The sequence below is a fragment of the Notothenia rossii genome, assembly GCF_949606895.1.
Source record: "Notothenia rossii genome assembly, chromosome: 9".
Taxonomy (NCBI): Eukaryota; Metazoa; Chordata; class Actinopteri; order Perciformes; family Nototheniidae; genus Notothenia; species Notothenia rossii.
In genome coordinates, this window is record NC_136907.1 from 51,229,266 (window position 1) to 51,250,946 (window position 21,681).

Genomic DNA, 21,681 nt, shown 5'->3' on the forward strand with positions numbered 1-21,681 from the left:
AACACAAAAACACAAAAACACTGAAACACTGAAACACAGAAACACAAAAACACAGAAACACAAAAACACAAAAACACAGAAACATAAAAACACAGAAACACAAAAACACAGAAACACAAAAACACAGAAACACAGAAAACACAGAAACACAAAAACACAAAAACACAGAAACACTGAAACACCGACACACAGAAACACCGACCCTGGCAGGTTTATGTAAAGTATAAGTGTCTGCAGTTAAATATTTATCTGAACAAGACACTTATACTTTATATAAACCTGCCAGGATTAATTTAGTCAGAAAAACAGAGTGTTTGTACTTTGCCCCCCTGTATCTTTGTTTCATTTTAAAAAGTCAAATTGCATCAGCCTCCCATCGACTTTTTAAAATACTGATGTGTTTATTCAAAAACCATGCTAGTACACAAGCCTGTTTTTTTTGGGTGTTTCCAGTGTTTTCGGTGTTTCTTTGTGTCTGTGTTTCAGTGTTTCTGTGTTTTTTTGTTTTTGTGTTTCTGTGTTTTCTGTGTTTCTGTGTTTTTGTGTTTCTGTGTTTTTGTGTTTCGGTGTTTGTATGTTTCTGTGTTTTTGTGTTTTTGTGTTTCTGTGTTTTTGTGTTTCTGTGTTTCAGTGTTTCAGTGTTTTTGTGTTTTTGTGTTTTTGTGTTTCCGTGTTTCTTGGTTCTGTGTCTCTGTGTTTCGTGTTTCAGTGTTTCTGTGTTTCTGTGTTTTTGTGTTTCTGTGTTTTCTGTGTTTCTGTGTTTTTGTGTTTTTGTGTTTCTGTGTTTTTGTGTTTCTGTGTTTTTGTGTTTCTGTGTTTCTGTGTTTTTGTGTTTCTGTGTTTCAATGTTTCAGTGTTTTTTGTGTTTTTGTGTTTCTGTGTTTCTGTGTTTCTATGTTTTCTGTGTTTCTGTGTTTTTGTGTTTCTGTGTTTCAGTGTTTTAGTTTTTTTGTATTTCTGTGTTTCTGTGTTTCAGTGTTTTAGTTTTTTTGTATTTCAGTGTTTCTGTGTTTTCTGTGTTTCTGTGTTTTTTTGTTTTTGTGTTTCTGTGTTTCCGTGTTTCTGTGGTTCTGTGTCTCTGTGTTTCGGTGTTCCTGTGTGTCGGTGTTTCAGTTTTTCTGGGGTTTTTCATTGTTTCAGTGGTTTCAGTGTTTTCTGTGTTTCTGTGTTTCCGTGTTTCTGTGTTTCTGTGGGGGTATAATACGCACGTTTCAATACACATGTATCATACATCTTCACTGTTACCCTCCCCTTGTTATAATGAAGACAACAGTGCATGTGAAGGACTGTAATACACATGTATCAGACACGCTCCCCTTTCTATAATGAAGACAACAGTTTTTAAAATGTAAAAAACACTTCTTTTTTTTTAATTTCCTATTTTAATTTTTTCACAAACAAAATCAATAGTTATACTGATTGTAACATCCCCAGGACCGTCTCCAGCTTAGAATTCCCCAGATTACTGGAAATATCATGATGGAGTTTTTTCACTTCAGTCAAAATATTCATGTGTATGCTGTTTTTGACACAAAGATGCATTACATCTACAAACAGAGCATACAATGAGAGCACATGATACACTTTTGATGTTTGTTTAATTTCTTCGGTAATGTTACAGAATGTTTCGGAAAATGAAGATTCCAGGACCACTTTAAATGTTTCGTTTATAATCGTTTCATCACCACACTTATTAAAAGGGTATTGACTACATTCTGATCAATATATACCGAGCGTTTTGCATAGTAGTTCCCCATTTTTATTTTACTTTAAAGAAAAAGTCAATGTATCGAAAAAGAAAAAATCCCTGGCTTCAATCAACCGCAGGTTATTAGTCTTCTTCTTCTCCATCCAACAGCAAACAACAGAAAACGTGCACCGCTTCCCCTGCTTTCGAGGAGCTACCTGGCTATTCCAGCCACAAGCACCCCGAGTGAGAAGGTTTTTTCCCTGGCAGGCAACACTGTCACCCGAAAGTGTTCATGCCTCCTTCCCTTACATGTCGATGCGTTGGTGTTCAAACCAAAAATATGGAAAGGTGGACGTTATCGTGGAGGACAGCGAATAAAGTGTTGCGCAATGCGGTGTGGCGCACTGGATTTACGTGGCATGTATGTAAACAAGATTTTTTTGCTGTCGATTTTGGTGAGTCCAGTCACTGTTTGTTATTTACTCAGCCATGTAACACAAATTAAAATGCAGTGTTTAATGTTACTGTATGAGTTCCAATAGAAAATACAGTTGTAAACCTCTCTTTGTGTGTCTTTATTATGACGTAACGACTAGTCGACTAGTCGACTACTATTTGGAAAAACGTGTCGACTAGTAAATATTGGTAGTTGTGAAACCCCTACTTCAGAGTAGGCCAGCACATGTGTGTCTGCCTCTGTCCTCGCAAAAACCTGAGCCACAAACATCAGAAGGAAAAGCATGACATCACTACTGCAGATACAACAAACATCATTGTGATGGCATGTCTTTCAGCTAATAACTCCCAGAGGGACCAAGATAATCGACAGTTGAAGGAATCTATAGTCTGTGATAAATATAGACTATATATAAATGGGGTGGACATTTTTATTTTTTAATAGATAACTAATATTCAGCTGCTTATCATGACCGATACAGAGACAACATTTTTGTATTTTTATTGTTTATTACTATCTCTGACCTAACCAAATCTAACTGGCATCACTATTACTATCACTTTATCTTTATCAAGTCATTATCAAGGCGATCATTTAAAAACGTGCTTAAATATGTTACAAAAACATACTTGATCCCTTAGTTTTTATGCATAAAAAAGGGTGAATAACTGTGACAGATGCAGGGGCAACAGTGTGTGAGTCTGTTCTTTCTTACATGATCTTTCCTGTATCTATTTTTTACTTAAGCTTAATTCTTCAAGCTATATGGCTTTTTTTTAATGTATATATTCACGATTATTCTGATAAGGATTCAACATGATAAATCAGATCAGTGATCTGCCTTAAAATCCAAAATGGTCTCATCCCTAGTGTAGATGTAGCACTTGTTAAGCCAGTGGTTCTCAAACTTTTTCTGTCATTCCCCATTTTGAACAGGTGGGCCTTTTCAAGCCCCACCTGTTCCTCATCGCTCCAATAAAATGGTAGGCCAAGCTTAAAATTGTCAAATGTATCGTTCTATAACAGGGGTCTCCAACCTTTTTTAGGATGAGAGCTACTTTCAAAAAATAAAACAAGTCATGAGCTACTTTTACTCCTCTTTTTTAGTTTTTTTGCACTGTATATATTTAGCACATTTGAACATTATTATATGCTTACCTTTAACCTTTGTGTGCTGTTTGGGTCTGTGGGACCCGTTTTCAATGTTTACTAAAAGAAAATGTATGCAATTTAATTATTTGAACCTGCTTTATTTGGGGGTGGACTTCACCTCCTCTAGGGGGGTCCGGGGGCATGCACCCCCGGGAAGATTTTTTATTTAATGTTGAAGTGAAATGCCTCAATCTGGTGCACTTTGAGCAAAAAATGAATTTATGGATACAGCTCTCAACACACTGAAAGGGAGCTGTATACTTTTCAATAATCCAAACATCTTTAGAATATGATCAAAACCAATAACAAATCATTTAAACTTCTTTATTCTTATCTTATGTTACCTAGTTAGCATTCTTTCTTTTTATTTATGCATATTTGACTAATCACTCTCCTTTTAAACTTTTTTTTTTTTTTTTTTACTGTCCTATAGCACACATTGGAATCTCGCTTCGGGATTCGGGACTCTGGATTTTTCCCGGTGGGCCGCTGCCTTTAGTGGGCCACTGGCTCTGACATAGGTGGGCCGTGGACTTTCACAGCGCCGCTGCCCCGGTACCGCACCCGCCGCCGCACCCACCGCCGCACCCACCGCCGCAAACACCCGCGGATCCGGCGCTGTGAAAGTCCACCGCCGTTGCGTGTCTCCGGCTGTGACAGTCCACTAACGCCCGCGAGGACCCAGGTTCAATTCCGGCCTGCGGTCCAAAAAATTCATTTAAAAAAAAAAAAATGAACTCCTGTTCACATCTCTCCGCCCCACCAGTGGGGCGCGCCCCACACTTTGAGAAACGCTGTGTTGAGCTAACAAAAGCAATTCGGCCTCATATTATAGGCCGATAATTTAACAGCTAAACTTATTACCGGAATAATCTATAATGTTCTTCATTTCACCTTATCGGCCAATCATTTATTGGTCCCAGTATGTACAGTATATTGCATGCATCTTGGACAACAACTACTATCTTCTTGTATAGTGTTACCATGGCAATAGCTGCTGCGGCGACAGCGGTGCTGATGGATGTCCCCGGGACGACGCTGCTCAGGGATGTGCTCACGTCTACGGCCACAACGAAGCGTTTAGCCACAGGCTCCACATTCTGGGGACAAGATCACAACAGCACGAGTGGTTAAGAGTAAGTGTATGCATTTGTTTAAGGGGTTGTTCTGTGAGAATATGTGAAAATAAAAAAGGACCTACCATAAAACTCTTGTAAAAGGCAGAGTCCATAGCTTTGAGGATGCTGCTGTCAGGTTCCCATTTGGTTTTACCCTGATGGCCTTGGTCTCTTTTGTAGTTTTCAGAAGACAAGAATATGTGGAAAGGGTGGTTCTTTGCCTGGTGATTCCAAAACAGGCATCGTTATTTAAATAAATATAAAAAACATAACTTTGAATCAATTTTTATAAAAAAAACAAGGGTCCTACCTTCGTTAGTGCGGTCTGACTCTGGAATCTGTCACATAGAGCTTGGGTGTCGGAACTTCCTGGTTCAAGAACTTTTTTTGAAGTCATCTTACCCAAAATCTTTAGCACTGATTGGAGAGGCATATCCTTCAACAACGCCTTTCAGAAGAAAAAATACATATCCCCTTGAAAAGTCTTTACAAAATGCCAATTGACCTGACAATGAAATTATGCTTTCAAACTATTTCTAATTGCTCGGAGTCAGAGCATCCCAATTTACAGCATGAACCCAACAGTCCTACTGCAGAGCTCCATGCTCAGGCCCACCTCTGGTGCTCGGACACATCTCCCATGACCCTTGGTGAAAAATCCTCCGGTTATCACATGTTTTGAGGTTGAACAAAACACGTTTATCTTGTGTCCTTTAAAAATAAATATAGTTTCTTATGCCAGTGTATTATATTGTGCAACTTATTGTTTTATTTGCTAATAATTAAGTAGCCTACTTAGCATATATGTATTACATGATTGTATTACGTTCATTTTTAAATACATTTAACTAATAAAGTTGCATCTTTAAGCAACAAATAACTTACCTTTTGAGATAAACTGAGGTTTGCTGACAGATTACTTCTGGTAGTCCCAAAATCAAGGTTAAAGCAGCGAGGAGACAGAGCCTTTGCTGTTGCAGCTCCACAATTATGGAACAAATTGTCCCTCCAGGTTAGACTTGCTCCAACTCTGCTCGTTTTTAAATCTCATTTAAAAAAACACTTCTTTTCCCTTGCACTTACAGACCAGGTGACACTTGCGCTGTTAAATTTGGGTTTTTATCTTACTAGTGTTTTGTATTGTTTTTACGTCATGTAGGAGAGTTATTCAGTCTGTGGCTTCTGATCTGGTTTCATTGTCTCCTGTTTTACATTTGTTTCATGTCCTGTCTGTTTTTTTTTATGTATGTATGCTATGTGTTGCAGCCAATTTGATGTATTTTAATATTTGTATATGAAGGTGCTGTGATACTACTGAATTGACCTGGGCATAGGCGGGGACTCAGCCAATTTCAGGGTACAGCCTACTATTTGGGGAGGACACAGGTGCACAGCATTAGGGATTGGGAATCACCAGAGGGAAGCCACACAGTTTTTCAACCGTGCGTGTTTTCGCTTATTTTGAGTTAATTTCGGTTTATTTCTTTATCACAGTTAATTGTTTAGTTATCAGTTAAACACCCGGCTCTTGTTTTGCTGTCATCATCCTGCAACCCAAATAAACATCTTAAATGCACTCAAAGAGAAGACCTGATTTGCTGTCAACACCACGCGTTTGGAAAAGCTTCACACCATATCCCTCACTGGCAAATATTTGTTGTTCGGTTGCCTTTACATTTGTTGAAAAACTTGCTTCCAAAGACGGATGGACATAGGAGGACAGCGCTGTATTCATTGACTTTTCCCGACTTAAATCCACGTTACGCACCCGCAAGAGGAACGGGGACGGACCAAACATCAAAGTGACGGTAGGAGTATATGAATTAATAAAAGGTTGCGGAGGAGAGTGGCCTTCACGCAACGGGATACAGGCAAATCCCATAAAGTAATTCTAAACAAAGCCTCCGTGGATTGCTAAATAATGGCCATGAGTAACGAGGAAAATCAGGAAATGAACGCAGAAAGGAACGCTGCTGTCAATCAAACTGAAAAGGAGGGTAGGCTTGGTAAAAGGACAGCTAAACTCACATATAACGCAGCGGAAGCAAAGATATTATCTATGCAAAAGGACAGGAATTCTGGGATAAAGCAATTGTGTAAAATGGCAAAGGAATTGGAAGAAATGATGATTTCAAATGGAAATGTTTCTGACATGCAAATCAAACATGAAATGTTGTGGAAACTGTCTGGGGAAACTACAAGGTTGCATGAGTCATTAAAACATTTGTTGCCTGAGGATGAAATGTTTAAACAAACGGAATGGTTTCAAAATCAAATGCACAATGTTAAAGGAATAATACACAAAATGGAAAAATGGGTCCATGCAAACAGGGAGAAATGCATACAGGTTGTGGATGATGAAATCGATGATGTGTTACATGCAAATGAGGAGCTGGATAATATTGGGCCAAATGACAGTATTTCTAACATTGGTGACAAAACAAATCTGTCAGGTGGAAGCTCTGGCCATTCAAGGTCCTCAAGGTCAACAACGTGCTCTGCACGTATCAAGGCAGAGGCTGAAAGGGCTGCACTCCTGGCTTTGGAGGCTGCTCTCAAGGAAAAGCATGAGCTGGAAGCTCAAGAGGCTCAAATTAGGAAGAAAAGGGAATTGCTTGAAGTGCAAAGTCAGATTGCTGCGCAGACAGCAAAAGTCACAGTACTCAGAAACAGAGGGTCTGACATAGGAGTCACAAATGGAACAAATTCATATGTGTCAAAACACAAGTCTGCTCTCAAACCCTCTGCTGTGCCATTTGTTCCACAAACTTCAAGTTGTACCGTCAATCATCCACCAACAGGAGGCAGTAAAACTACAAAACCCACTCAATCACATCAAAATCCATACAACCAGTACAATCCACCAACAGGAGCTGCTAAAGCTGCAACACCATTACAGTATCAGCAGCTAAAGGATCCATACAACCAGTTCAATACTGCAGCTACAATGCCAAGTGGAACAGGGGCACGGTGCAAAGAAACCATTTCACAAGGAACCAGATCAAAAACGTATGCTTCAAATCACATCCCAAGCATGCCTCAAAGGTCTTTGCAGTCATATCCCAGTGCATATACACAACAGCAATGTATCCAAGTCGATGAGGGCCAAGACAGAGTGCCTCAAAGATCTCGTCAGTCATATCCAACTGCACAGCCATCACAGCAATCAAACCAAAGCAGTGAGGAACCGGACCAAGGCAATATTTTCACCATCATGCAAAAGCAAAACGACATGACAGCATTACTAGTGCAACAGCAGTCTTCATTATCATTACCCCCAAGGGACATACCAGTGTTTGATGGAAACCCTCTTGAGTACAACTTATTTGTCAGAGCTTTTGAAAATGGAGTGGAAGGAAAAGCTGCTAGCAGTGTAGACTGCTTATACTACCTGGAGCAGTACACTCGAGGGCAACCTAGAGAGCTGGTCAAGAGCTGTCAACACATGCCATCTGACAAGGGGTATCAAAGAGCAAGAATGCTTTTAGAAGAACGCTTTGGAAATGAGCAAAAAATAGCCACTGCATATATGAAAAAAGCACTTGGATGGGCACCACTGAAGTCAGAGGACATCAAAGCCTTACAAGCATTTTCACTATTCCTACGCGTCTGCTGTAACGCTATGGAGGACATAAGCTAAATGTCAGAAATGAATATGCCATCAAACATACGTGCTATAATCATGAAGTTACCATACAAACTGAGGGAAAAATGGAGAAACATTGCTTTTGAACATCAGGAGAGACGCCATCGTCAAGCAGGCTTCAGTGACTTGGTCAATTTTATTGAGAGACAAGTGTCTATTGCATCTGACCCACTGTATGGAGACATTCAAGACACAGTTGTCTCATTCTCAAAATTCAAAGTTGGAAATAAAGTGTCACAGGGACGCATAAAGGAGAAAGGAAGCAGTTTCGCTACATCTGTGGCAGCTGTTAACTCTGAAACTCAAAAGGAGAAATACTTACCTGATAAGTCAACAAAGGGACCTTGTCTGGTGTGTGAAGAGGGCCACAGATTGGAAGTGTGCCCCAAGATGGAAAAGAAGCAGCATCGGGATAAAATTGATTTCCTAAAAAAGAAAGGTGTTTGTTTTGGATGTCTATCAGTTGGACACATGAGTAAAGATTGTCACAGTCGGCTGTCTTGTAAGTTGTGTAACCTGAAACATCCTAGCATTCTCCATATCCATGCAAAGGAATGGAAATAAATCAAATCAAAGGACACACAGCAAGAAACAACATGGATGAGTCAAGCCACTACTTCCAAGACATGTGGCCATATAGGAGCCGGAGCACAAGATTGTGTCTTGTCAATTGTGCCTGTAAAGATCAAGGCAAAGAAAGGCAGCACAATTCTAAAGACCTATGCATTTCTAGATCCCGGCAGCTCATCTACTTTCTGCTCTGAGCAACTGATGAGGAAGCTAAAGGTGAGAGGAAGGAACACTACATTCCTGATGAAAACAATGAATAAAGAAAGCTTTGTCAACAGTCACGTCATCTTAGGACTAGAGGTAGCTGCACTCAATGGTAACATCTATATTGAGTTGCCTTATGTGTACACCCAACGCAAGACGCCTGTGACTCGTAATAACATCCCACAACAGGAAGACTTGTATGCTTGGCCATACTTGGACTCTGTGGAAATTCCTGCTATCGATGCTGATGTGGAGCTGTTAATTGGAACTAACTCTCCAGAAGTAATGGAGCCATGGGAAGTGATAAACAGCAGGGGTAAAGGAACTTACGCTGTTAGAACCCTATTGGGATGAGTTGTCAACGGACCATTGAGAGGAGGCAATGAGAGTGGGAGTAGCTGCCCCACAGTCACAGCCAACCGCATATCCATTGCTCACATAGAGGAACTGCTGGTGAAGCAGTACAACCATGACTTCAATGAGAAATCAGCAGAAGACAAGCCAGAAACAAATGTCCATAGAAGATCTTAAGTTCATGCAAATTGCCAACACTTCAGCTGAACTCAACAATGGACATTACTGCTTGAAGTTGCCTTTTAGAGAAGAGGACAATGTTGTCAAGCCCAACAACCGCCATCTTGCTGAGCAAAGGGTCCTCTGCTTAAAAAGGAAATTGGAGAGAAATCCAACATTCAAAGAGGAATACACCAACTTTCTTGGTGATGTCATAAACAATGGCTATGCAGAGAGTGTGCCAGAGCATCAGGTGAAAGGAAAAGAAGGAAAGGTAAAGAATGTGACAATCCCAAGGATGGAACTAACAGCTGCTGTGCTGGCAACGAGAGTTGACAGACTCCTTAAAGCAGAGTTGCAACTAGAGCTGGAAAACTCAATCTTCTGGACAGACAGCACAACAGTGTTAAAGTACATCAGGAATGAAACAAAGCGCTTTCACACCTTTGTTGCCAATAGGGTCTCTGCTATAAGAGAAGCCACAGACATCTCACAATGGAGGTACGTTGACACAAAACGGAACCCAGCTGATGAGGCCTCTCGTGGGGTGAAAGTTGAACACCTTCTCACTTGCAGCAGATGGATCCATGGCCCAGAGTTTCTTTCCAAGAGTGAAGAGGAATGACCTCTTAACATCTTGGATTCAACTTCCATCAGCAGTGATGACCCAGAGGTTAGAGGAGAAGTTTCAGTTAATACTGTCATCATTAACGATGCACCAAATGCAACAAATAACATCTCTGATGAAGACCCACAGAATGCAGTAAATCAACTGATAACCCACTTCTCCTCGTGGAAAAGGCTTAAGATCTCAGTTGCGTGGTTTCTCCAGCTGAGAAAGACGTTGCAGTTGTTGAGTCAAAAGAGAAAATAAATACAAGCTTCTCTGTCCAGCAGTGGACTTGACCCAACTCAACAAAAGAACAAAGAGGAAGAGGACATGAAAAGATTCAGAGCTACAATGGGTGGTCACGTCTTATTTCCTGAAGATATTGACGCGGCAGAAATCATCATTCAGTACTGCCAAATGGACAAGTTTAGTGATGAAATCACTGCTTTGAAAAAGGGAACATCTGCAGTGAAGAAAAGCAGTCACATTTATAAACTTGATCCGGTGCTGAAACAAGGAATCTTGAGAGTGGGAGGTAGGCTTAGCAAAGGAGCAATGCCTGAAGACACAAAACATCCAGTCATTCTTGCTAAGGACCAACACATCGCCACTCTAATCTTACGCCACATTCATGAACAGTTAGGACACTGTGGAAGAAATCACCTACTTTCCAGACTTCGTCGACAATACTGGATCACCGGAGCAAATGCTGCTGCTAGAAAGATCCTCTCTTCCTGTGTTGTCTGCAGACGATATAGGGGAAAGCTGGGTGAACAAAAGATGGCAGATTTGCCAAAAGAAAGACTGCAATCTGATCTTCCACCATTCACAAATGTGGGCATTGACTATTTTGGGCCATTTGAAGTGAAGAGAGGCCGCACCCTCATCAAACGCTATGGAGTTATCTTCACCTGCATGGCCAGTCGGGCAGTCCATCTGGAAATGGCCTATTCATTGGACACCAGTTCTTGCATCAATGCAATACGCAGATTCATTTCCAGGCGAGGCCAAGTACCACACATCAAATCAGACAACGGAACCAACTTTGTTGGAGCAGAACGTGAGCTGAGAGAAGCTCTATCTCATTTGAACCATCAGAAAATTCAAAACTCACTGCTTCACTCTGGAGTGAAATGGAGTTTCAACACTCCAGCCGCATCCCATCATGGAGGAGTATGGGAAAGAGTCATTCGCATGGTCAGGAAAGTGCTGAACTCTATTCTTCATCAGCAACATTTGGATGATGAAGGACTACAAACACTCCTGTGCGAAGTGGAAGCCATATTGAATGACCGTCCCATTACAAAAACCTCAGAGGATCCAAATGATCTCGAACCCCTGACTCCAAATCACATTCTCTTGTTAAAAGGCAAACCTTCTCTACCACCCAGGCTTTTTGACAAAAATCACTCCTAGTCCAAACGACGATGGAGGCAAGTTCAATTCCTTGCCAATCTCTTTTGGCACAGATGGATTCAGGAGTATGTACCACTGTTGCAAGAGAGACAACGGTGGCCAAAGGACAAGAGAAACTTTGTCACAGGAGACATTGTCATCGTAGCGGACTCTAATGCCCCTCGCGGATCCTGGCTGTTGGGCAAGGTACTGCAGACCTTTCCCGACAGACAAGGACTTGTGCGGTCGGTTAAAGTCCGGACGAAGTACAACATCCTGGAGCGACCAATCACGAAGATCTGTCTTCTATTGGAAGCTGAATAAAGACTGAAACCCAACTTCTATTATTGGGGTTACCAACCCTATTGGATTATCTACATGAACAATGAACATTATGGATTGAGAATACTGATATGGACTATTCTATTTGGCTGCAATGTTTTTTATGTTGTTGAATTGTTGTGTTATTATACAGTAACAATTGGGAGCCGGTGTGTTGCAGCCAATTTGATGTATTTTAATATTTGTATATGAAGGTGCTGTGATACTACTGAATTGACCTGGGCATAGGCGGGGAATCAGCCAATTTCAGGGTACAGCCTACTATTTGGGGAGGACACAGGTGCACAGCATTAGGGATTGGGAATCACCAGAGGGAAGCCACACAGTTTTTCAACCGTGCGTGTTTTCGCTTATTTTGAATTAATTTCGGTTTATTTCTTTATCACAGTTAGTTGTTTAGTTATCAGTTAAACACCCGGCTCTTGTTTTGCTGTCATCATCCTGCAACCCAAATAAACATCTTAAATGCACTCAAAGAGAAGACCTGATTTGCTGTCAACACAACGCGTCTGGAAAAGCTTCACACCATATCCCTCACTGGCAAATATTTGTTGTTCGGTTGCCTTTACACTACGTTTTTATACAGTTGTTGATGTACAGCACTTTGTTCAACTCTGTTGTTTTTAAATGTGCTATAGAAATAAAGTGGATTGGATTGGATAAACCATACCAAGCAATCCTAATGTTGTTGGCAAACAAACATTTACAATAGCTGGAATTATTAAAACAATCCCTTAACATCTTTACCTGTTGCTGTGCTAACTCAAAACGTTAGTAGAATGTATTTTGCTGCTTAAAATTACATTTGCTAACTTAATAGCTTACAGTTTTAGTCAAATATGAAGTTCATATTTTTTATTATTTTTTGTCGGTGTAATTGGTCGCTGTAGGTGGCTTAATAATTCTATGGTATCCTGATTTTTGTCCCTGGCTGCCCTAAAGAATTAGAGATGTCACTTCTTCTCCGAGTTCACAACCAAAAACAGTCAGATGGAGGAGTAGGTAGGCCTAAGCCTGGAGCTCCACAGCTAAACCCTTCTCCATGTCTGTCCCCCCCCCCCCCCAACTCACCTGTTGGGACTTCAAGTGGTCTGTCAGCAGCTGTTCCCTCTCCAGTTTGTGTTCTTCTATTAAATTAATTACCTCTGCTTCATCACAACTGTTCTTGACCTTCTCCACCATTTCCACACTCTAAAAACGAATTCAGGTGACCTTTCAATGGTCACAGCTGCTGCCAGACTCATGGGCCCTTTCTCATTTCGAGTGGAACCGAGGAGAGAGGAGGGGAAGCAGCAGGCGGTTAGAGAAATGAGAACTCCTCTCCTCTGAGCGGTCATTTTAAAGAGACGTCCATTAATGATGACAGGAGGCACAGCAGCCCTCTGTCTGATGGACAGATGTGTTCATGACGACTTATATATTTACTTTGAATTCATTCACAGTGCGGTATAATGAGACAATAACAGGCTACAGATGCGGACACACACATATATGTATATATTTATATAAATATATACAATTTCAGAATCAAACAGAGCACTTTCATAATAACCGATAATAACGTAACACTATCAGAGACTGGATAGTCTCCCCCCCCCCCCCCCCCTCCCTCTCCCCTCTCTGGTCACTGAGGAAAATAAATTACGTGCCAAAAGTTTTATTTACAAGTATTAAAAGTAAGCAGAGGACACCAAACCAACTGAGGCCTGTCTGTCCGCTGCATCTACGCACACACTGTACCACACATACCTACACACTGTACCAAACACACGCACCTACAGCTCCTAAAACGTGTCACGTCACGTCTGTCCCTCCGGTGCTAGAGCAACGCTGGCGTCTTGTCTGTTGACTGCCGCTTCTACCCCCGGACTGTTTCTGGATGTTTGTTTGTTTTGTCTACGGGTCTCTATGCTGGTTTTCGCCGATCCAAGGCTGCTCTTCACTCCGTTGTGCATCTCTCCAGCTCCGTTTCCATTCATAGGCTCCCTCACTACTGGACTGTATGCTACGTTAGCCATCAAAGCTAACAGCTGGCTCCACTCCGTCACCTTGTCTACCCGGTCTGTATGCTACGTTAGCCACCGAAGCTAACAGCTGGCTCCCGTCACAATTGGACTACCTGATTACACCACTGGATTGTTTTTTCTGGCTCTGGGTGTGTTGATCGCTGCTCTGGACTCGGGTGAGTACGCTGTGTGTTTTGTGATGGTGATTGTGCCAACCTGGACCGACCTGTTGTGCGCCGTACATCAACAACAACAACACTCACTCTGTCTGGCTGCCCAGCCGGCGTTCTTGCGGGGAGCCTCCACTCCCCACCAGCTCGTCTACTGTTGGGTAGCTAGGTCCAGACATGGTGCCGCAGGGACGGTCTGGGGTAACCAACACCACACGCATCACTCACTCCAACACCTGGTCCACTGCTGCTTTCACATATCTCACTGCCTACCAACTCCTAGCCAATCAGTTAATAACCACTGCAAATACACTACCTTGGCTACTCTCATCTGCTGCTACCTTTCATCTGCTGCTTGGACTATCTCTCCCGCTGCTTCAGCCTACTACACCACCAACCTCTCGCCCTCTCATCTACACTGCTGCTGACCTCCACAGCCTCAACAACAACCATCGTCTCCCTGCTGCTACTGCCACCGCAGCTAGCGCCGCTGGGATCCTCCGCCGACGCCGCTACATCCACCGGGGCGCTGGCCTCCCCCGCAACCGACACCTCCCTGACGGTTCACCCATCCCCTCACTCTGGACTATCCCCCACCCCCCCGCCATCCCCATCCACCGCACTGCCAACCTCAACAACCTTTGTACCCCCTCCCCTGCTCCACCATCCATCTCCCTCGCACTCCTGAACTGCCGCTCCCTCTCCAACAAATCACCTGTTATACACGAACTGCTACTGGACAATAACATTGATCTGCTTCTCCTCTGTGAAACATGGCAACAGCCCCTGGACTTCTACGCTCTCAACCAAGCCACTCCCTCCAACTACAGTTTCACTGCCAGACCCCGCCTCTCCGGGCGCGGGGGTGGTCTCGCTGTTCTCCACAAACAATCCCTACACATCACTGAACTGAACCTCAACCTCCCACCTATCTCATCCTTTGAACACCTTGCTTTCTCCCTCCCCAACTCTATCACTACTGTTCTAATCTACCGTCCCCCGAAGCCACACCCCTCTTTCCTCTCTGAACTGTCTGAACTACTCACCATTGCATCCTCTCTATCTTCCCACCTCCTACTTACCGGCGACTTCAACATCCACATGGATCAGCCCAATGCCCCCCTGACATCTGACTTCCTCTCCCTCCTTGACTGCTTCCACCTCACCCAACACATTGACTTCCCCACCCATACCAAAGGCCACATTCTGGACTTAGTCTGCTCCTCCTTTCTACCATTATCTAACCCCCAGCCCCTCCCCTTCCCACTCTCTGATCATCTCTGCATCCTCTTCTCCGCCCCTCTACCCTCCCCCCACAACCCCAAAAAACGCACCATCTCCTACCGCAACATCAAGGCAGTCAACCCCCTCACGCTCTCCCAGCTCATATCCTCTGCCTTCCCGCCCGACTCTGCCCCCTCTTCCCCTGACGACTATGCCACCACACTCAACTCAATTCTCTCTGACTCCCTCGACTCTCTGGCCCCCTGGAAAACCTCCTCTGTTTCATTCACCAACCCCGCCCCCTGGTACACCCCGGAACTCCGTACCATGAAACAGACCGGCCGTCAACTTGAAAGATTGTTCAAACGAACCCACCTCACCGTCCACGCCGAAGCCTATAAAGTTCACATCTCCTCCTACCGTGATGCTCTCCAAGCCGCCAAATCTGCCCACTTCTCCACCCTCATCGACAGCACCAACCGGAACCCCCGCATCCTGTTTTCCACCATCAATAAATTGCTCCAGCCACCTGACATCAATCCACCCTCCTCCCCTGACCTATGCAACTCCTTCCTCCTCGCCTTCAACAACAAAGTTTCACAAATCAACAGCTCCCTAACTGCCATGACCACTATCTCCTCCAACCCCCACACCCCCCCTCCTCTCCCAGTCCACCCGCCCTTCCCTCCCCTCACTGCCTTCTCTCCTGTTGACTCCTCCCACATCCTAGCCATCATCACCTCATCCAAAACAACCACCTGCTTTCTTGACCCCCTCCCTACGACCCTAACTAAGGCCTGCCTCCCTGTCCTCATCCCCCACCTCACCACCCTCTTCAACCAATCTCTATCCCTTGGTCTTGTTCCCTCCATCTACAAACTTGCCTCCATCACCCCCATCCTCAAAAAGCCCACCCTTGACCCAGCCAACCTCTCCAACTACCGCCCCATCTCCAACCTGCCATTCCTCTCCAAAACACTGGAGCGTATTGTCGCCACCCAGCTCCACACCCATCTCCAGTCCAACAACCTCTATGAACCCCTCCAGTCTGGTTTTCGCCCACTCCACAGCACTGAAACAGCCCTGGTCAAAGTAATCAACGATCTCCTCTCCTCTGCAGACTCCGGTGCCCTCAACATCCTGCTACTACTAGACCTCAGCGCAGCCTTTGACACTGTGAATCACTCAATCCTACTACAAAGGCTGCGCCAACAGGGTGTTGAGGGCTCCGCTCTCGACTGGCTCACCTCCTACCTCACCGACAGGCAACAATTCATCTCCCTCTCTGGCCACACATCCGCCCTCTCCCCAGTCACACAGGGGGTCCCCCAGGGCTCAGTCCTCGGCCCCCTCCTCTTCATCTGCTATCTTTTCCCCCTTGGTCACATTATTCGCAACCTCAACCTTGATTTCCACTGTTACGCCGATGACACCCAGATCTACATCACCACCAAATCCCCTCACAACCCTCCCCTCACCCATATCGAAACCTGCATCTCTTCAATAAAAACATGGCTGACTCACAATTTCCTTAAACTCAACAGTGATAAAACAGAGCTACTCATCATAGGCACCAGATCAACCCTCAATAAAACAGGACCCATTTCACTCACCATTGAGAATTCGACCATCACCCCCTCCCCCCTGGCACGCAATCTTGGCGTTATCCTGGACCCCACCCTCTCCTTTGACCCCCATGTCAGCTCCATCATCAAGATCTCCTACTTCCACCTCCGCCGCATTGCCAAAATCAAACACTACCTCCCCCCCCGTGCTGCTGAATCCCTCATCCATGCCTTCATCACCTCCCGCCTCGACTATTGCAACGCCCTCCTCACTGGCATCTCCTCCCATTCCCTCCATAGACTCCAAATGGTACAAAACTCTGCTGCCCGCCTCCTCACCCACACCCGGACCCGTGAACACATCACTCCCGTTCTCCGCTCTCTTCACTGGCTCCCCATCAAACAACGCATCATCTTCAAAACACTCCTCCTCACCTATAAAGCCCTTCACCACCTAGCCCCCCCCTACCTCTCTGACCTCCTCATCCCCTACAACCCCCCCCGAGCCCTCCGATCCTCCTCCACTCTCTCCCTCACAGTACCACCATCAAGACTCAAAACATTTGGCAACAGAGCATTCTCCAGATCAGCACCCCGCCTCTGGAACTCCCTCCCCCAATCTGTCCGCCACTCTCCCACACTGTCTACCTTCAAAACCCAGCTGAAAACATACCTCTTCTCCCAAGCCTTCAACTTACCCTACCCCCCAACCCACTGACTTCACTCACACCCCACGCTGTATCTCTTATTCACCCCACGCTGCATCTCTTATTCATACATTCATCAACTTTTTCTTTCCTCTTTTCCATTATGTTGTCTTTTGCTCGTTGTCCTATGCTTGCTCCCCCCCTGTGTTGTCCTTTGCCTGTTCATGTAATGTTCATGTTCAATTTTCTTGTCCAATATGTTGTCTTCTGCCTGTTCACCCCCTTTCTGTACTTTTAATTTTTTTTTTTGTAAGCGACTTTGGGTTATTGAAAAGCGCTATATAAATAAAAGTTATTATTATTATTATTATTATTAAAACAGTCTACAGCCGTTGTGTATTATATTATGTGAAGCACTAAATGATTTTAGAAAAATATCGACTTTTTGTTTGTAGATATCTACTAAACTAAAGCAAATAAAGAGAGTAGGCCTGTTATACTGAGTGATATATATTATACACACTGCTCAGCTTTCTGCACAGACCTCACAGCTGTTCTCAATGTAAACATCGCATCGCGATGAGAGCAGTTAATAAAATAATATCCAGGGGATGCATGCAGAGCTGTCATTGGCTGAGATAAGTCCGGCCGTGCGTCACGACTCTTTGAAACATCTCTGTTCCCGGAAATGCATCCACGAAGGAGTGGAGGACCGTGGAGGACCTTCTTCTGCTGGATGAAAGAAAACAGGTGTGCGGGGTCTCGACAGACCTCCTTCAGGGCTTTGAAAGCCACCTGCCTGGTCTTCAGCTCTGACTGCTGGGAGCATGCAGCCAGGGCGAACAAGGACGGGTCGAGTGTGACGGCTCGCCCCTCCGGAGAGAACCATTTGATCTCCTCCACCACCTCAGCGCCTCGGCCCTACTGCAGCATGGAGACCAGGGTTGCGTTCCGATAATCCAAAAATCAGCTAAATTATAACCCTATCTCCTATTCCTTGACCTCTGAGTGAAACGTCACGGGGTTAAGGGATAGTGGATAGGAGAATTCAAAAGGACTTAGGAGAAGAGACTGCGGTACTTTAGAGAATCCGAATAGAGAGGCGAAGTCACGCCCATCTACTTCCAGTCCATGGGACCCCGGAAGCGAAAAATTATACATTGAATTCAATGGAGAGAGAAAACTTATCTTTTGATCCCGTTTGAATTGTGCCACGAACTACACATATGATGTTTGTCAATCTTAAACAATCATTTCCATGTCAAAAAAGTCACATTTTGTGGTAAAACTGTTGAAATATAAGACTATGAAAAATACGCGACTACAAAGACTACAAATCCCAAATCCCATTCTGGGTCGCGTATGTGATGTCACAGGCGGTAATGCTCCAAGTGGTTGCGACTCGTAATTAAAGCGAAGAAGAAGAAGAAGATTTCATAACTGATTTATTCCCTCCAATAAATATAAGAGATTGTTCCAATAAATTCACTTTTACAAGATGCCTGTGTGCTTTGTATATAGTTAGCATTACATTACTTAGCCTTGTCATTTTTAGTAGCCTTACCATGAAGTTATTATTTTATTACATGAAGTACACCAAAATGTTAAACAGTAAGAGTAGTCATCATGGTAAGTATTTCGTGAAACATTTGAAGAGTAGCCTACTGCGCCCTCCACCGGGTGCTAAGGAAGCAGTTCAGGGAGAGTCAAAGGAAGGCAGGCAGGCAGGGAGCTTTGCATGACATTCTTCTGGACATGTGTCATTGTGATGACAGTGAGGGTGAGTCAATCTGTTTGTTGGAAAGTAGTTGAGTGATTACTGAGAGAAAATTATTAAAAGAGATAATTATTCAGTGTTGTTACTTTAAAGTGTTGTTAATGACCTTTTTCTCTTTTATTTTCTTTACCTCACCTGTAACTGCTGAGACCCTGAGGAACATGCACACTGACCTGCTCTGACAACCTGATTTCCACTGTACGTAATAGTATTTGGTTATGGTATATTATTTATATACATCAAAGGCACAATGCACCCCCCAGAGACACACATGTATTGAGTGATATTTTGCATAGGTCATGTGAAATCATCTTTACATACTAGAAAACTGTAGGAGCGGCAACTTGTTTTGAAATTGAATTTTTAATATCCGATAATAAAGTTGATCTGTTTTCTTTATTCTTCTCTCTTCCCAGCTCCATCCATCACCGTTCTCTGTTCCTGCAGGTCCTGCTTGCTAATCAATGCTTTATTTTTTTACACAATTACAAATAAAGTCAATGTATTGTATGACATGAAATTGTGCTTCATTCTGAGTCAATAATAAATTCATTCTGCCTTCAACTGCAAAATGATTGTGGACTGCACCAACATCCATGTAGCTGCCCCCAGTAAGATGAACCAAGCAAAGCTGACACTCAACATACAGCTGTGCTCTTAAGTTGACATGAAGAATTTGTGAAATATTGGTAATTATTTGGAAAAAAGGACTGACGATGCAGAAAACTTTTTTTATTTAGGAACAGTGGTCAGGTGAAGCATTTATCACTACATATGTGTCACACTTAAAAGGCCAAACACACTGGCCAAACACACCTCGTTTACAACTCCCCAGTTGACAGCCATGACTCCGTCTAAATTGTACCCCCCAAGCACCCTCTTCATGAGGGACGCGCATGGAGTGGATGAAAGTCCCGACCTCAGCACAGCACCAAAATTGCTGGCTGTCAACCTGCCCTGCCTTTGTAACTGCCACTGAGGATTTGTCCGCTGTCCTACGGTGGCTGTCTGGATGGCAGCTTGCTGGTCTCTGCTCAGTCGCATTGAGGCAAGAATTGCCTCAAGCCCCCGACCCCCATGCTCCTTCACCAGCTCCGGCACGTTGAAAATGGCCTGATGTTGAGGCTGCAGCTCTGGCTCAGGTGACAAAAGCCATGCCATGCCACGCTGCGCCCCTCAGTGCAGACCTGAACCAGTCTACTTCCTTAGTGGCGATGTCTCTGGCCAGTGGGTTGTATGTCTCCTCTTGCTGTTGGTACAGTTGAGACACCGGCGGGACTACTTTTGAAGTGCCAGGCTTCCTCCACTGGCACTCAACTTCTGTGGAGCTGATCTGCCACATGGCAAATATTGCCAATGCTGCAGCGTGGCTGCATTTGTACATCACCCGTGCACAACCACAGACAGCGCTCTGCATCGCGCCATCCTCTCCCATGTAGATCTGTACAAATAAAGTAAGTACCATGTTTGTTAACATGCTATAATAGATTGAATGAGCAATACAAGGATGGTCCGGATCTGGGGGTGGGAGGGTTTATTTTTCCAAAATGTTGTCCTCTTGTCTGATTGTTGTTATTGTTTGTTTTTTCTGTATTTTTTGTAATTTGTGTTGTATTGGTTGTGATTGTACATTGTATTTTTTTAAATGTGTATTACATTTTTGAAAAACATTTGATAAAAAAAAAAGGATTTGGTCAGGATCTAGACTCAGTGTGTAGTTTATGAATTAATCAATGCTCTCTACATTAGGAAAACACATACCAGTGTACCAGAGGGAGTCACACAAAGCTGTGCCTAGATAACCAAACAAATTGACAAGATAACCAAAATCCTTGAATCTACACACAGCAAATAAACTCAAATGACACAACGAGATGTAAAAAGGAGATCACACATGTAGTCGTTATAAAACTGGCCGCTTCAATCTGAAGAGCAACTAAAACAAAACACGGGAGTGTACCTTGTTCTTGTGAACACTAATGTTATCCACAGCATCCACACCCGTATACAGTACACCCGTTCTAGGTTCTGATTGGCTCTCTAGGTTGGCATTCTAGCTTCTGACTGGCTGTCCAGGTTGTCAATCACAGCCGTGGGCATATTATACTAGTCGACTCGTAACATTGCTAAACTTTTTTTCTTGACGGTTTTCTCAGTCAACTAATGCTATTGATAACAGTAACATAAATTAACACAGCCCTGCACACTGCAGTCATTATATGCCGGGTCTGTGGTTCATCATCTTCTTTTTCATTCTCCTCCTTATTGACTGACATTAATGTTAAACATTGCACTCATGTTACTCACCGAAACCTTGTAAAGCCGGTCCCGCATGCTGGCTCTTACAGAACCGACTAACTCCCCTTTCGTGTATGTACAGCTCTCAACGTGCCCAGACTTGTAGTGATTTTCACCTCGTTTTAAACTTCTATTCTCATTCTGAAAGAATGAGGTGAAATGTGCCAACGTGACAGCCATCTTTGTGTTGGTGACGCGTATTGTGCGGGACCAGAGACATGTAGTTCCCTGAGCGGCTTAACACAAAAAAATTTGTTACTTCACAGTTTTACGACACATTTTAATGTTTTTGACTTG

The 21,681-nt window shown here is 43.7% G+C and overlaps 2 protein-coding genes across 2 annotated transcripts in view; both read right to left on the reverse strand.

Annotated features, from left to right (window-relative positions):
- Positions 1–1,984, reverse strand: part of cdc73 (cell division cycle 73, Paf1/RNA polymerase II complex component, homolog) — a gene marked incomplete at its 5' end in the record, with an annotated part of 35,312 nt that extends 33,328 nt beyond the window's left edge. The window contains one exon of the mRNA XM_079651000.1: positions 1,971–1,984. Within this exon, the coding sequence (XP_079507126.1) occupies positions 1,971–1,984 (14 nt within the window). The remainder of the gene's footprint in view (positions 1–1,970) is intronic.
- Positions 1,985–2,282: 298 nt separating this feature from the next.
- ro60 (Ro60, Y RNA binding protein) lies at positions 2,283–12,879 on the reverse strand (the record flags this gene model as incomplete). Its single annotated transcript, XM_079651001.1, has 5 exons — positions 2,283–2,402; positions 4,283–4,399; positions 4,501–4,638; positions 4,728–4,865; positions 12,769–12,879. The coding sequence occupies 5 exons, from the start codon at positions 12,877–12,879 to the stop codon at positions 2,283–2,285; spliced, it is 624 nt and encodes a 207-aa protein (XP_079507127.1).
- Between the last annotated feature and the right edge of the window lie 8,802 nt (positions 12,880–21,681).